This window comes from Tinamus guttatus, unplaced genomic scaffold (genome assembly GCF_059628265.1).
Source record: "Tinamus guttatus ecotype Peru unplaced genomic scaffold, ASM5962826v1 Tinamus_guttatus_pri_ptg000629l, whole genome shotgun sequence".
Taxonomy (NCBI): Eukaryota; Metazoa; Chordata; class Aves; order Tinamiformes; family Tinamidae; genus Tinamus; species Tinamus guttatus.
The window spans coordinates 1155321-1168022 of NW_028289163.1; the positions used below are offsets into that span (position 1 = coordinate 1155321).

Genomic DNA, 12702 nt, shown 5'->3' on the forward strand with positions numbered 1-12702 from the left:
CGCCTATAAATAGGGACGAGCGTCCGCGCGCCCGGCCTGTAAATACCCCCCTCGGCCCCTGCCGCCGCCGCCGGACGCGCCGCCCGGTCCCGCTCGCCCCGGCGGCTCCGTCCCGCTCAGCCGGGCCCTCCCGGCACCATCCCCACGGCTCCGGGGACGGGGACAGCAGCGCGGGGACATTCGGCCTCCCTGCAACCCTGCACCAAGGCCAGCGCGGGGACGCCCGATATATATATTATATATAATAGAGCCAAGACTGGTTGCTGTTGGATGCTGTATAATGTTGTATTTTCTTCTTTCCGCTGGTAAAAGAGTTGGGTGTTTTTCTTCCCGTCCGGGCCGCTACGCGCCCGGGCCCTGCTCCTCGTCGCCCTTGGGCCTGCGCAGCGGCTCCCGCGGCCGCAGCAGCTCCTGGAGCCGCGCGAAGGCCGGGCTGGAGGCCGGGAACAGGTTCTTCTATGCGGGAAAAGCCGGTGCCAAGTGGAGGCCGGGCAGCGGCGCCGGTGCCAAGTGGCCGGGCAGCGGCACCGGAGCCGCCCGCGCTCACCTGCAGCGCCAGGCGCAGCGGCCGCGGCCTCGCGGCGGCCGCCCCCTCCGCCAGCGCCACGAAGGCCTCCAGGCCGCGCTCCGTGATGCGGTTGTCTGCGCGGGGAGGACGCCGGTGACGCCGGTGACGCCCATCGGGGCCCCGCGTCCCCACGTCCCCGCGCTCACACGCCAGGTTGAGGTTGAGCAGCTCCCGGTTGCCGCCCACGAAGACCTTCCCGTCGCGGTGCTCGGCCTCCTCCAGCAGCGCGTTGGGCTCCTCGGCCGCCGCCGCCGCCATCGGCGCCTGCGGATAAAAGGGCCCCTGGGGGGGCAGCGCGGTGGGGCCGGCTCGGGCGCCCGCCCGCCCGGGGGTCCCTCACCTCCGTGTCCAGCGTGGGGCTGCGCTTGTCCCTGCTGCTGCCCTTGGCGCCCTTGGCGCGCACGGCCTTGGCCTCCACCGGCGCCGGCACTGCGGGAGGCCGGGCGGGCGCTGAGCAGCACCGGCCCCCGGTGCCACCGCAGGCCCCGGTGCCAACACGGCCCCTGGCACCGCCGCGCTCACCTTTCTTGCCCGCTTTGGCCTCCTCCTTCCGCCCGGGCTGCGCCGAGGCCGCCGCGTTGGAGGCCCCGCTGCCGCCTCCCGGCCCCGGAGGCCCCTTCTCCTCCTTGCGCTGCTGCTCCTGCCCGTGCTGAAGGGGACACCGCGGGGGGTCAGCGAGGCCCTGGCAGCCCCCTGGGCGCCCCCGGCCTCCGCGGGCCTCCGGCCTCACCTTCTTCTTGGCTGCCGCCCGGTTCTGCTTGGCCGCCCTGTCCTGCGCGGCGCCCGCGAGGCCCCAGGGCCGCTCGCCCCGGGCCCCGTCGTGTCTCTGCGCGGCGGCCTCGGCGGCCCAGGGCAGGGGGCTGCGGCTGGCGCCCGGTTCCTGGACGGGTCCCGGTTGTTCCGCGCCGTTCCCGGGCGCGGGAGCCGCCGTCCCCCCGGCCCGGCCGCGGGCGCTCACCGTGCGCGGCGGCCCCGGGGCCTCCCTGAGCAGCAGCCACCTCCTCTGCACCACCTCGGCGTGCGTCAGCGCGAAGGGCGCCAGCACCTGCGGGCGGGCGGGTGCCACCAGGGGCTCACATGGGGACGGGGTGGCCACGGGGACCGCGACGGGGCACCCACCTCGGCGAGCCGGAGCGCCCCGGCGTCACCAATGACGTTGTGGGACAGCGACAGGGACAGCAGCGAGCGGTTGAAGCGCAAGCCCTGCAGGGCCAGCACGGGCTGAGGGAACCCGGGATCCCAATTCCATCCCGGGATCCCAATTCCGTCCCGGGATCCCGATCCCATCCCGGGATCCCGATCCCCCGCGTGGCGCCGCTTCCTCACGTCGGCGATGTAGCCGGCGCCCGCGTCGGAGATGCGGTTGAAGGCGAGGCCGAGCGAGACGAGGCTGCGGTTGGAGGCCGCCAGCGTGGAGAGGCTCTGCCCGAGGAGGCGCGCGGCCTCGTCGCCGATGCCGTTGTGCCGCAGCGAGAGGTGGGCCAGCCTGCGGGGCGGGCGCCGCCGGTCCCCACGCGGCTCCGGCTCCGTGGGGAGGCCGGGAGCGGTGCCGGAGCCGCGCGGAGGCCGCGGGGAGGCCGGGAGCGGCGCCGGAACCGCGCGGAGGCCGTGGGGAGGCCGGGAGCGGCGCGGAGGCTGCGCGGAGGCCGCTCACGTGCTCTCGGGCCCCAGCAGCTTGTAGAAGGAGTGCTCGGGCAAGGGGTTCCCCTCCAGGCTGAGCGTCCTGGAGGAGCCGAAGCCGCGGGATTCGCTGCGCCGGGATGCGGCCGCGCTCCGCGGCACCGACCCGAGCGCTCCGTCGGGAGCCCCGCGTCCCCCCTTACCGCAGGCCGGGGCAGCTGGCCAGGGTGGCCAGCAGCGAGGGCAGCAGCAGGTCCGTGAGGCCGACTCTCCAGAGGCTGCCGGGGACGGGGGGGTCAAAGCCGGCGGCTTCCCCGGGAGGACGCGGAGCCCCCGGAGCCGGGCAGGGGATCCCGCACTCACTGCACGGCCTGCAGGTTGCCCAGCGTGGGCAGGCACTTGCTCAGGATGCCCAGCATGTTCTCCTCGAGTTTCCAGCCTGCCGGAGGGAGCGGGAGCAAAGGCGCGGGATGGGAAGTGTTGCGGTGCTCCGGATCGGTGATCCGGAGCATCCCGCGGGAAGCTCCCACCTCGCAGGAAGACCTCGCGGACGCTGCGGGGGTCCTCGCCGTCCGTCTCCACCTGCACGCGGGGCTGGAAGTAGCTGTATTTGCTGTGGATGCGGGCGAGGCGGCTCTCCAGGTCCTGGGCGCCGCTCGGCTCTGCCGGGCACAGCGGGCGCTCGCAGCCGGGAAGGGCTGGAGGCACCGGGATGTCCCCAATGGTGAGGAGGGGGGGGTGACACTCACCAGGGGTGGCCGGGATGTCCCCAATGGTGGGGAGGGGGGTGACACTCACCGGGGGTGGCCGGACGGCGCCGCGGGGTCACAACGGGCGCGCGGGAGAAGCCGGCGCGGGCGCAGAGCTCGGCCAGGTCCAGCTCCAGGAGGCCGCTGCACTGATGCTCCTCTGCACAGCGACGGTGTCACCGCCCCCGGTGCCACCGGTGTCACCCGCCCCCCCCCCCCCCCCAAGTGTCACCCCCCCCCCCAACCTGTGCCCTGCTCGGCCTTCCTCGCCGCGCTCTGCGCCTCCTCCTCCTCCTCCGCGGCCGGCCGCGCCGCCGCCTTCTCGCGGGCCGCCCGCTCCCCCTTGCGCCGCGAGGGCGGGCGGCGGCCGCGGGCGGCGCCCGCGGGGCCCTGCGCAAAGGGGCGAACGGGAAGCGGCGGGGGGAGGATCGCGGGGCTGCGGACCCGGTTCGGGCCCCGGTTCCGGGGGGCGGGTCTGCACCGGTCCGGTTGGGGGCGGGGGGGGGGGGGGTCCCACCTGGCTCCGCGCCGCCTGCGCGGCCTCGCCCGTCACCATGGCAACGCGACGCCGCGCGGAGTGGGCGGGGCCCGCGGTAACGACGGCGGGGCGGGGCCGCGAGGAGGGGGCGGAGCCTTCGGAGGAGTGGGCGGGGCCTTGCGTAGTGGGCGGTGCCCTCGGAGAGCGGGCGGGACTCTTGAGACTGGGCGGGGCCCTCTGGTAGTGGGCGTGGTCTTACTCAGTGGGCGGGACCATGCGGGATGGGGCGGGGCCTCGGAAAGGGCGAGGTCCTTGTAGAGCGGGCGGGGATCCTGGTAGTGGGCGGGGCCCTCGGCAGTGGGCGGGGCTCTCGGTAGTGGGCGGGGCTCTCGGTAGTGGGCGGGGCCCTCGGCAGTGGGCGGGGCTCTCCCGGGTCTCCTTGCCCGGCCCCGGTGGGTCCCGTGGCCGGATCTTTCCCGGTGCCGTCGCCGCTCCCGTCCCGGTGCCATCGCCGGGCCCGTCCCGGTCCCGGCCCCGCGTGTCCCCGTCCCCGTCACGACCCCTCCGGCTCCCGCGACACCAACAACCTCCTTTATTTACAACGGGGCCGCGCGGCGCCCGGACGCCGGGGCCCCTCAGCGGTCCCGGCGGCAGCGCGGCGGGGACGGCGCGTAGCGGCGCCCGGGCGGCACGTCGTAGTGGCTGGGGACGTGGCTGTTCTTGGGCCGGTCGTAGTGGCCGGCGGCGGCCTCGGAAGGGGCGTCCCCGTCCCCGGGGTCCTCCCCGTCCCCGGGGTCCCCTCCCTCGGTGGCGCCGATCTCGGCGTAGGACGTTTCCCGCCGCACCGGGGACTTCATCTCCATGTAGCTGCCCTCGGGGCCCTTGGCGGCCAGCGAGGGCAGGTCCCGGATGGTGGCGTAGGGGTTCTCGCTGCCCAGGGAGCTGCCGCTGGCGCCCAGGCCCTCGGCCGCGCGCTCTGCGGGTGAGCGGCGCCGGCGGCGTCACGGCGCGCGGGGGGGGCCTGGCCCGGTCCTGGGCCTGGTCTGGTTGGGCCCCATGTGGCCCAGCTGAGCAGTGTCCCAGCCATGTTCCTATCCCATCCCAGCCATGTCCCAACCATGTTCCCGTCCCATCCCAGCCTTATCCCAACCACGTTCCCGTCCCATCCCAGCCATGTCCCAGCCATGTTCCCCTCCCATCCCAGCCATGTTCCTATCTCATCCCAGCCTTATCCCAACCACGTTCCCGTCCCATCCCAGCCATGTCCCAGCCATGTTCCCCTCCCATCCCAGCCATGTTCCTATCTCATCCCAGCCTTATCCCAACCATGTTCCCGTCCCATCCCAGCCATGTCCCAGCCATTTTCCCATCCCATCCCAGCCATGTCCCAGCCATGTTCCTGTCCTGTCCCAGCCATGTCCCTACCCCATCCCAGCCTTATCCCAACTATGTTCCCATCCCATCCATGCTCCTGTCCCATCCCAGCCATATTCCCGTCCCATCTGAGCCGTGTCCCAACCATGTTCCCGTCCCATCCAATCCCATCCCAGCCATGTTCCTGTCTCATCCCAGCCATGTCCCAGCCATGTTCCCGTCCCATCCGAGCCATCTCCCAACCATGTCCCTTTCCCATCCCAGGCAGGTCCCAGCCCTGTCCCAGCAATGTCCAATCCACATCCCAACCCTATCCCACCTGTTTTCCAGCCATCTCTGAGCTGTGTCCAAGCTGCAGCCCAACCAGGTCCCACTCCCACCCCAGCCTGGCTTATCCCAGTGGTATCCCAGCCGTGTCCCATCCCCTTCCCGCCCGCTCCATGCCCGGGACCACCTGCCTTTGCCGTGGAATTGTCCCAGGCTGCCGCTGTAGCTGTAGCTGTAGCTCCGATCCAGGTGTCCCCCTGGGAACCAAGGAGCTGGGAAAGGGCCGGATTGGGGGTCCCCGTCCTGTCCCGTGGGTGGACGCAGGGACCCTCATCCACCCCGCGGCCGGTCCCCTCCTACCCCTCAGGCCGGGGGCCCCGTGGTGCTTCCAGTCCGGGGGCAGCGTGACGTTCCCTTCGGAGCAGTACGGCCGCTCCGTGGGGGCCAGGAGCTTCCCGACGGGCACCTGCGGCCGGGATGGGGCGGGTGAGCTGGCAGTGCCGGGCGCGAGGAGCCGCACCGGGCTGCACCGCACCGTGTCATGGCATGGCGTGCCAGGCTGCACCGTGCCGTGCCATGGCATGGCATGCTGGGCTGCACCGCACCGTGCCATGCCATGGCATGCTGGGCTGCACCGTGCCGTGCCATGGCATGGCATGCTGGGCTGCACCGCGCCGTGCCATGGCATGCCAGGCTGCACTGTGCTGTGACATGCCATGCCGGGCTGCACCGTGCCGTGCCATGCCATGCCGGGCTGCACCGTACCGTGCCATGCCATGGCATGCCAGGCTGCACCATGCCATGCTGCACTGTGCTGCACTGCACCGCGCCGTACCACACTGCACTGCATCATGCCAGGCCATGCTGCACCGCGCTGCACCGTGCTGTGTTGCACTGCCTTGTGCTGCACTGTGCTGTGCCCTCCTGCACCGTGCTGTGCTGCACCGCACCGTGCCGTGCCATGCTGTGCCATGCCGTACCACACTGCACTGCATCATGCCATGCCATGCCACGCCATGCTGCACCATGCTGTGCTGCACCGTACCATGCCCTCCTGCACTGTGCTGTGCTGCATCCTGCCATGCTGTGCTGCACCCTGCCATGCTGTGCTGCACCACTCCATGCCGTGCCATGCTGTGCCATGCCGTACCACACTGCACTGCATCATGCCATCCCATGCCATGCTGCACCACGCTGTGCTGCACCGTACCGTGCCCTCCTGCACCATGCTGTGCTGCACCACTCCATGCTGTGCTGCACCGCACCGTGCCGTGCCATGCTGTGCCATGCCGTACCACACTGCACTGCATCATGCCATGCCATGCTGCACCATGCTGCACCATGCTGTGCTGCACCGTACCGTGCCCTCCTGCACTGTGCTGTACTGCATCCTGCCATGCTGTGCTGCACCGCTCCATGCTGTGCTGCACCACTCCATGCCGTGCCATGCTGTGCCATGCCGTACCACACTGCACTGCATCATGCCATGCCATGCCACACCATGCTGCACCACGCTGTGCTGCACCGTACCGTGCCCCCCTGCACCGTGCTGTGCTGCACCACACTGTGCTGTGCTGCACCCTGCACCGTGCTTGCTGCACCCTGCCGTGCTGCACCGTGCCATGACACGCCACGCCGTACCTGCCAGCCCGCGGCACCGTCCGGGGCGGGCAGGGTGCAGGGCGACAGCGTGTGGTAGCTGGGGTTGGAGTAGTAGTGCGCGGCGTCCGGGGGCGGCAGGTCTGCAGAGCCGCCAGCCCGTGAGCCCCGACGGCGCCACCGTCCCCATCCCGCGCCGCCACCGTCCCCGCGGCGCCGCCGCTCACCTGGCACCACGTAGTCGGAGGCGTCGGGCCGCCCGGCCGCGTAGGCCACGGCCAGCGCCCGGCCCTCCTTGCCCTTCTGCCGCAGGCGGTAGCAGGCGGCCGCGGCCACCGTGGCCACCAGCAAGGTGGCCAGGGCCACCAGGCTGAGCACCAAGGCCAGGGAGCCGGCGGCCGCCGGCGGGGCCGGCACGATGCTGAAGGGCGGCTCTGGGCTCGCTGCGAGAGCGCCCGTCAGCCGGGGGGGGCCCAGGCGTCCGGGACCTCCCCAGGAGCCTTATCCCGCCCGGGTACATCCCGCTGCCCGGGTGCCACCAGGAGCCCCATGGGGACAGGGTGGGAGATGCTGCCAGCACTGCGGGCCCTGTGCCCCTCTGAGCCCCTGGGGGGGGCCGAGCCAGGCCCCTATAGCCCCATATTGCCCCATAGGGCTCCTCAGGGCCCGCACTCACGGCGGGAGCAGTCGGCGCCGGCCCAGCCCGGGGCGCAGAGGCAGGAGCCGTCGACGTGGTGGCACGAGGAGCGGTTGCCGCAGGAGCAGGACAGGCTGCACTTCTTGCCGTAGCGCCCGGGCGGGCAGGCTGCGGCGGCGGCGGCACATGAGACGAGTTGCCCCGGCCTCAGCCCCATGTGTGTCCCCCCCCGCCAACCCAAACCGCGCGTCCCGGTGGCACTCACGGCGCTGGCACGCGGGGCCGCGGTAGCCCGGGGCGCAGGTGCAGGCGCCGTCACGGGGGGAGCAGGCGGCCCCGTTGCGGCAGCCGCAGGGCTGGCTGCAGCCTTGGCCCCACCAGCCCGGCTCGCAGCTCCGCTCGCACCGCGGCCCTGCCGGGAGGAGGAGGAGGAGCGGGAGGGATGAAGGGGCGCCCGGTGCAGCCCCCACCGCGCCGTGTCCCGTGCGTTACCGGTCCATCCCGGCAGGCAGCGGCAGGCGCCGGTGACGGGGTCGCAGCCGTCGGCGTGGGCGCAGGAGCAGCGCTGGCTGCAGCCGGGGCCGAAGGTGCCGTTCTGGGCGGCAGGGCCACGGGTGTGAGCGCCACCACGGGCACCCCGGCCCCAGGCTGTGCCCAGCCCAAACCACTGCCATGTGAGTCCCATCCCATGCCATCCAATTGCCATGAGTGCCATTCCCATGCCATCCAATTGCCATCTGAGTGCCACCCCATGTCACCCAATTCCCATCCTCTGCCAAAGCTATCCCATGTCCAATCTATGCCTATTCTGTGCCATCCCTGCCAATGCCCACTTCATGCCATCCTATCCCACCTGATGCCCGTGCCATCCCATGTGCAATCCATGCCATGGCCACCCATGCTGGTCTATCCCGCCCATGCCGTCCAATGCCAGGCCATTCCCATGCCAATACTACCCCGTGCCCAATCAATGCCTATTCCATGCCATGCCATCCCCACCTATGCCCACCCATGCCATTCTATCCTACCCAATGTCCATGCCATCCCATGTCCAACCAATGCTATCCCATGCCATCCCAATCCCACCAATGCCCATCCTATCCTACCGAATGCATATGCCATCCCATGCCAATGCCAGGTCATTCCCATGCCATCACTATCCCATGTCCAACCCATACCATGCCCAGCCATTCCAAACTATCCCACCATGCCCGTGCCAATGCCAGGCCATTCCCACGCCATCCATGCCAATGCTATCCCATGTCCAACCCATACCACGCCCAGCTATTCCACAGTATCCCACACGATGCCCATGCCAACGCCAGGCCATTCCCATGCCATCCATGCCAATGCTATCCCATGTCTAACCCATACCATGCCCAGCCATTCCACACAATGCCCATGCCAGGCCATTCCCATGCCATCCATGCCAACGCTATCCCCCCCGATGCCATCCGGCCCCCCGGCCGCGCTCACCACGCAGGGCTGGCGGCAGCGGGGGCCGCGCCAGCCGGCGCTGCAGCTGCAGGCGCCGCTGCGGGGGCTGCAGGCCGCCCCGTGGGCGCATTCGCAGCTCCCGTTGCAGCCGGGGCCCCACGTGCCGGCGGCGCAGGGCTCGGAGCAGTCGGCGCCGCGCCAGCCTGCGGAGCCGGGAGGGCACCGTGGGCACCATGGGGCAGGCAGGAGGTGCCCCCCGTCCCCGCGCCCACCCACCTTCCTTGCAGACGCAGGTGCCGTCGAGCGCGGAGCAGCCCAGGGCGTTGCGGCAGGAGCAGCGCCCGGCGCAGCCCGGCCCGAACGTGTCCGCGGGGCAGGGCGAGGAGCAGTGCTCGTCCTGGGGGGGCACGAGGTGTCGGCAGCGCCCCCCACCAGGGGAAGGGACCCCCCCAGGCACCCCCCACCCGGGTCATGGGGACAAACTGGGTGTCCCCAAGCCCCTCTGCACCCATGGGTGCTGTGGCCTCCCCCTTGCTCCTCCCATGGAGGAGCCCCCTGAGCTCTCCCGGAGCTCCCGCGGGGATGCCCGGAGCCACCGCGGGCGCCGGGACGCACCGTGTAACCGGGGGCGCAGTGGCAGCGCCCGCTGGCCGCGTCGCAGGTGCCGCCGTTGAGGCAGACGCAGGGCTGGAGGCAGCCGGCGCCGAAGGAGCCGGGCGCGCAGCTCTCGTTGCAGAAGAGCCCGGCCCAGCCCGGGTGACACTGGCACTCGCCGTGCAGCGGGTGGCAGCTGCGGGGACACCCGGAGCCTCAGGGATGCCGCCCCGCGGAAGGGCCCCGGCGTCCGGGGGAGGCGCTGCCCACCTCTGGCTGTGCTGCGGGTGGCACAGGCAGCGGTTCTCGCAGTGCAGCCCGTAGAGGCCGGGCAGGCAGCGGCGCTCCTCGCAGCGGCTGCCCTCGAAGCCGGCCTCGCACAGGCAGGCGCCGTCCACGTGGAAGCACTGGCCCCCGTTGGCGCAGTCGCAGCGCTCGCCGCAGTCCTGCCCGTAGCGCCCCAGCGGGCACCGCTCCCGGCACCTGCAGGGCCCGGCCGGCAGGTCCCCACGGGCACCGGGAGGCTCCCCGCGCCTTGCTGCCCTGCTCCAAGCTGAGCCCGTGCAGCTCGTTGCATGCCCCGCTCCGGCACTCACTGCTCCCCGGTGAAGCCCGGCGCGCAGCGGCACTGCCCGCCCTGCGGGTCGCAGCTCCCGCCGTTGTGGCAGCGGCACTCGCCCCGGCAGCCCGGCCCGAAGCGCCCGGCGGGACACGGCGTGGAGCAGATCTCACCCTGCAAAGGGGGCGGATTGCGGCACCCGCCACGGTGCCAGGCGGGCGTTGAGGCCCGGGAGGCTGCGGCGCGGGCCCTACCATCCATCCGTGGGGGCACAGGCAGGTACTGGAGCCCGGTGGGTGGCAGATGCCCCCGTGCTGGCAGGGGCAGGGGGTGGCGCAGGGCGTCTCCTCGGTGCCGTTGGGACAGGGCACCTCGCAGCTGCGGCCAGAGGATCAGTGGGTGCCCGGGGTGCTGGATTCAGTGCACCCAGGAGCCCCAGAATCCCTGCACCGGGGCTGCTGGAGACAGGGCACCCAGCAGCCCCAGCATTCCTGCTCCGGGGATTCCAAATGCAGTGCACCCAGGAGCCCCGGCATTCCTGCTCCGGGGAGGCCAAATCCAGTGCACCCAGGAGCCTCAGAATCCCTGTTCTGAGGAGGCCAAATCCAGTGCACTCAGGAGCCCCGGCATTCCTGCTCTGGGGCTGCTGGAGCCAGTGCACCCAGGAGTCCCAGCATTCCTGCTCTGGGGATTCCAAATGCAGTGCACCCAGCAGCCCCGGCATTCCTGCTCCGGGGAGGCCAAATCCAGTGCACTCAGAAGCCCCGGCATTCCCGCTCCAGGGATTCCAAATCCAGTGCACCCAGGAGCCCCGGCATTCCTGCTCCAGGGATTCCAAATCCAGCGCACCCAGGAGCCCCGGCATTCCTGCTCCAGGAGTGCCCGGGCCGGTGCCCGCTGGCCCGCGCAGGGGAGCCCCGCGGGGCCGGTACTCACGCGGGGCCGGCGAGCTGCGGCGGGCAGAGGCAGGCGCCGGTGCGGGCGTCGCAGGCGGCCCCGGCGCGGCAGGCGCAGGGCAGGCGGCAGCCGGTGCCGTAGGAGCCGGGCGGGCAGGGCAGGCGGCAGAGCGGGCCGGCGAAGCCGGGCGGGCAGGCGCAGGTGCCGCTCAGCGGGTCGCAGGGGGCCCCGTGGTGACAGGGGCAGCGGCGCTCGCAGCCCGGGCCCCACCGCTGCTCCTCGCACTCTGCAAGGGCGCAAGAGCCGCCTTCACCCCGGGGGGCCCCGGCGTCCGGGCTCCCTCCCCCGGCATCAGCCCCACTCACGGCTGGAGCAGTCGGCGCCTCTCCAGCCCGGCTCGCACTGGCAGCGCTCGGGGGCCGCGCAGCGCCCGTGCACGCACTCCCGGCTGCAACGGGCTGCGGGGGGGACCGTGAGGACCAGCCCGGGGGGCAGCCCCCGGCCCCGGCCCCGTGTCCCCCCGCACTCACGGATGCAGCCGTCCCCGCTCTCGTAGTAGCCCTGGCAGCAGTGGTAGCGGCGCCGGTAGTCGGTGCGCACCGTCTGCCGATACGCCGTCCGGTACGCGATCCTGCCGGCGGGGGCGGCGTGAGCGTCCCCAGCTCCGGCCGGAGACGGGACCGGGTGGGATACGGGGATGGGATGGGGGTGGGATATGGGGAGGGACGGGGGTGGGATACGGGGCGAGATGGGAGGTGGGATACGGGGATGGGATAGAGATGGGATACGGAGACGGGATGGGGGGGGATACGGGGCGAGATGGGAGGTGGGATACGGGGATGGGATGGGGGTGGGATACGGGGATGGGATACGGGGACGGGACGGGGTGGGATACGGGGATGGGATAGAGATGGGATACGGAGACGGGATGGGGGGGGGAGGATACGGGGCGAGAGGCGGGGGTGGGGTACGGGGATGGAATGGGGGTGGGATACAAGGACAGGATAGAGGTGGGATACGGAGACGGGATGGGGGTGGGATATGGGGCGGGACGGGGGTGGGATACGGGGATGGGATGGGGGTGGGATACGGGGATGGGATACGGGGCGAGAGGGAGATGGGGTACGGGGCGAGAGGGAGGTGGGATACGGAGAGGGGATGGGGGTTGGATACGGGCCGAGATGGGGGTGGAATACGGGGGCAGGGTAGGAGTGGGATACGGGGACAGGATAGCGGTGGCATGCGGGGCGAGATAGGGGTGGGATATGGAAACGGGATGGGGGTGGGATACGGGCCGAGATGGGGGTGGGATACGGGGCGGGGGGGTCTCACTTTTGCCGCGGGCAGGGCTGGGGGAAGCCCAGCGCCCCCGTGCAGGGCTCCTCCGAGAGCACCACGTGCGGCTTCGCGTACGACTCCTTCACCGCCACCGTGAAGCTGCCGGGCAGGGCGGGCAGCGTGGGCGGGGGGGGGCCGCTCCTGCAGGACGCCTGGGCCCCCCCGCGCCGTGCCCCGTCCCTACCTCTCCCAGTAGCTGCAGACATTGGGGTCGCTGGGGCGCAGGGCGGCCAGCAGGCAGACGTGCAGCGCCAGCACCGCGGCCCGGGGCACCATCCTGCGCGGGGAGCAGCCGCCGTGAGCCCGGCCCGCGGCGCCGCCGCCGCCCCCGGCCTGGCCCGGCTCCCCCTTGCACCGCCCGGGGCCAAGGGCGAAGCCGCCCCCGCAGCCGGCTCCTTCGCACGGCATCGGGGGCCAGGAAATGCTCCGGGCCCCCTAATCGCATCCAGCTGGGGCCGAGGGAGCCGCCGCGGGGGGTCCGCACGGTCCCCATCCCTCCACCCCGGCGCCGCTCGGCCCCTCAACGCGGCTGCTCCCGGGCTGGGACCAGGTGACTCCGGGCGAGTCAAACCGCTGGGAACCGGC

The 12702-nt window shown here is 72.1% G+C and overlaps 2 protein-coding genes across 2 annotated transcripts; both read right to left on the reverse strand.

Moving 5' to 3' along the window:
- Positions 1-342: 342 nt before the first annotated feature.
- LRRC71 (leucine rich repeat containing 71) lies at positions 343-3493 on the reverse strand. The gene is made up of 15 exons (XM_088535477.1): positions 3455-3493; positions 3183-3327; positions 2987-3097; positions 2719-2886; positions 2552-2627; positions 2392-2466; positions 2223-2291; positions 1895-2054; positions 1688-1771; positions 1299-1613; positions 1091-1217; positions 909-997; positions 715-832; positions 548-642; positions 343-456 (listed from the first exon to the last, which is right to left on the reverse strand). The coding sequence occupies exons 1-15, from the start codon at positions 3491-3493 to the stop codon at positions 343-345; spliced, it is 1785 nt and encodes a 594-aa protein (XP_088391603.1).
- Positions 3494-4050: 557 nt separating this feature from the next.
- On the reverse strand, positions 4051-12400 carry PEAR1 (platelet endothelial aggregation receptor 1). Its single transcript, XM_088535475.1, is given in 19 exon segments — positions 4051-4391; positions 5248-5313; positions 5417-5522; positions 6698-6798; positions 6883-7284; positions 7332-7460; positions 7558-7704; positions 7785-7831; positions 8842-8932; positions 9006-9126; positions 9345-9519; positions 9594-9806; positions 9920-10056; positions 10137-10260; positions 10819-11065; positions 11145-11237; positions 11310-11410; positions 12112-12216; positions 12302-12400. Coding segments are annotated over 19 exon segments (2838 nt in total). The 5' UTR covers positions 12394-12400.
- Positions 12401-12702: the final 302 nt, after the last annotated feature.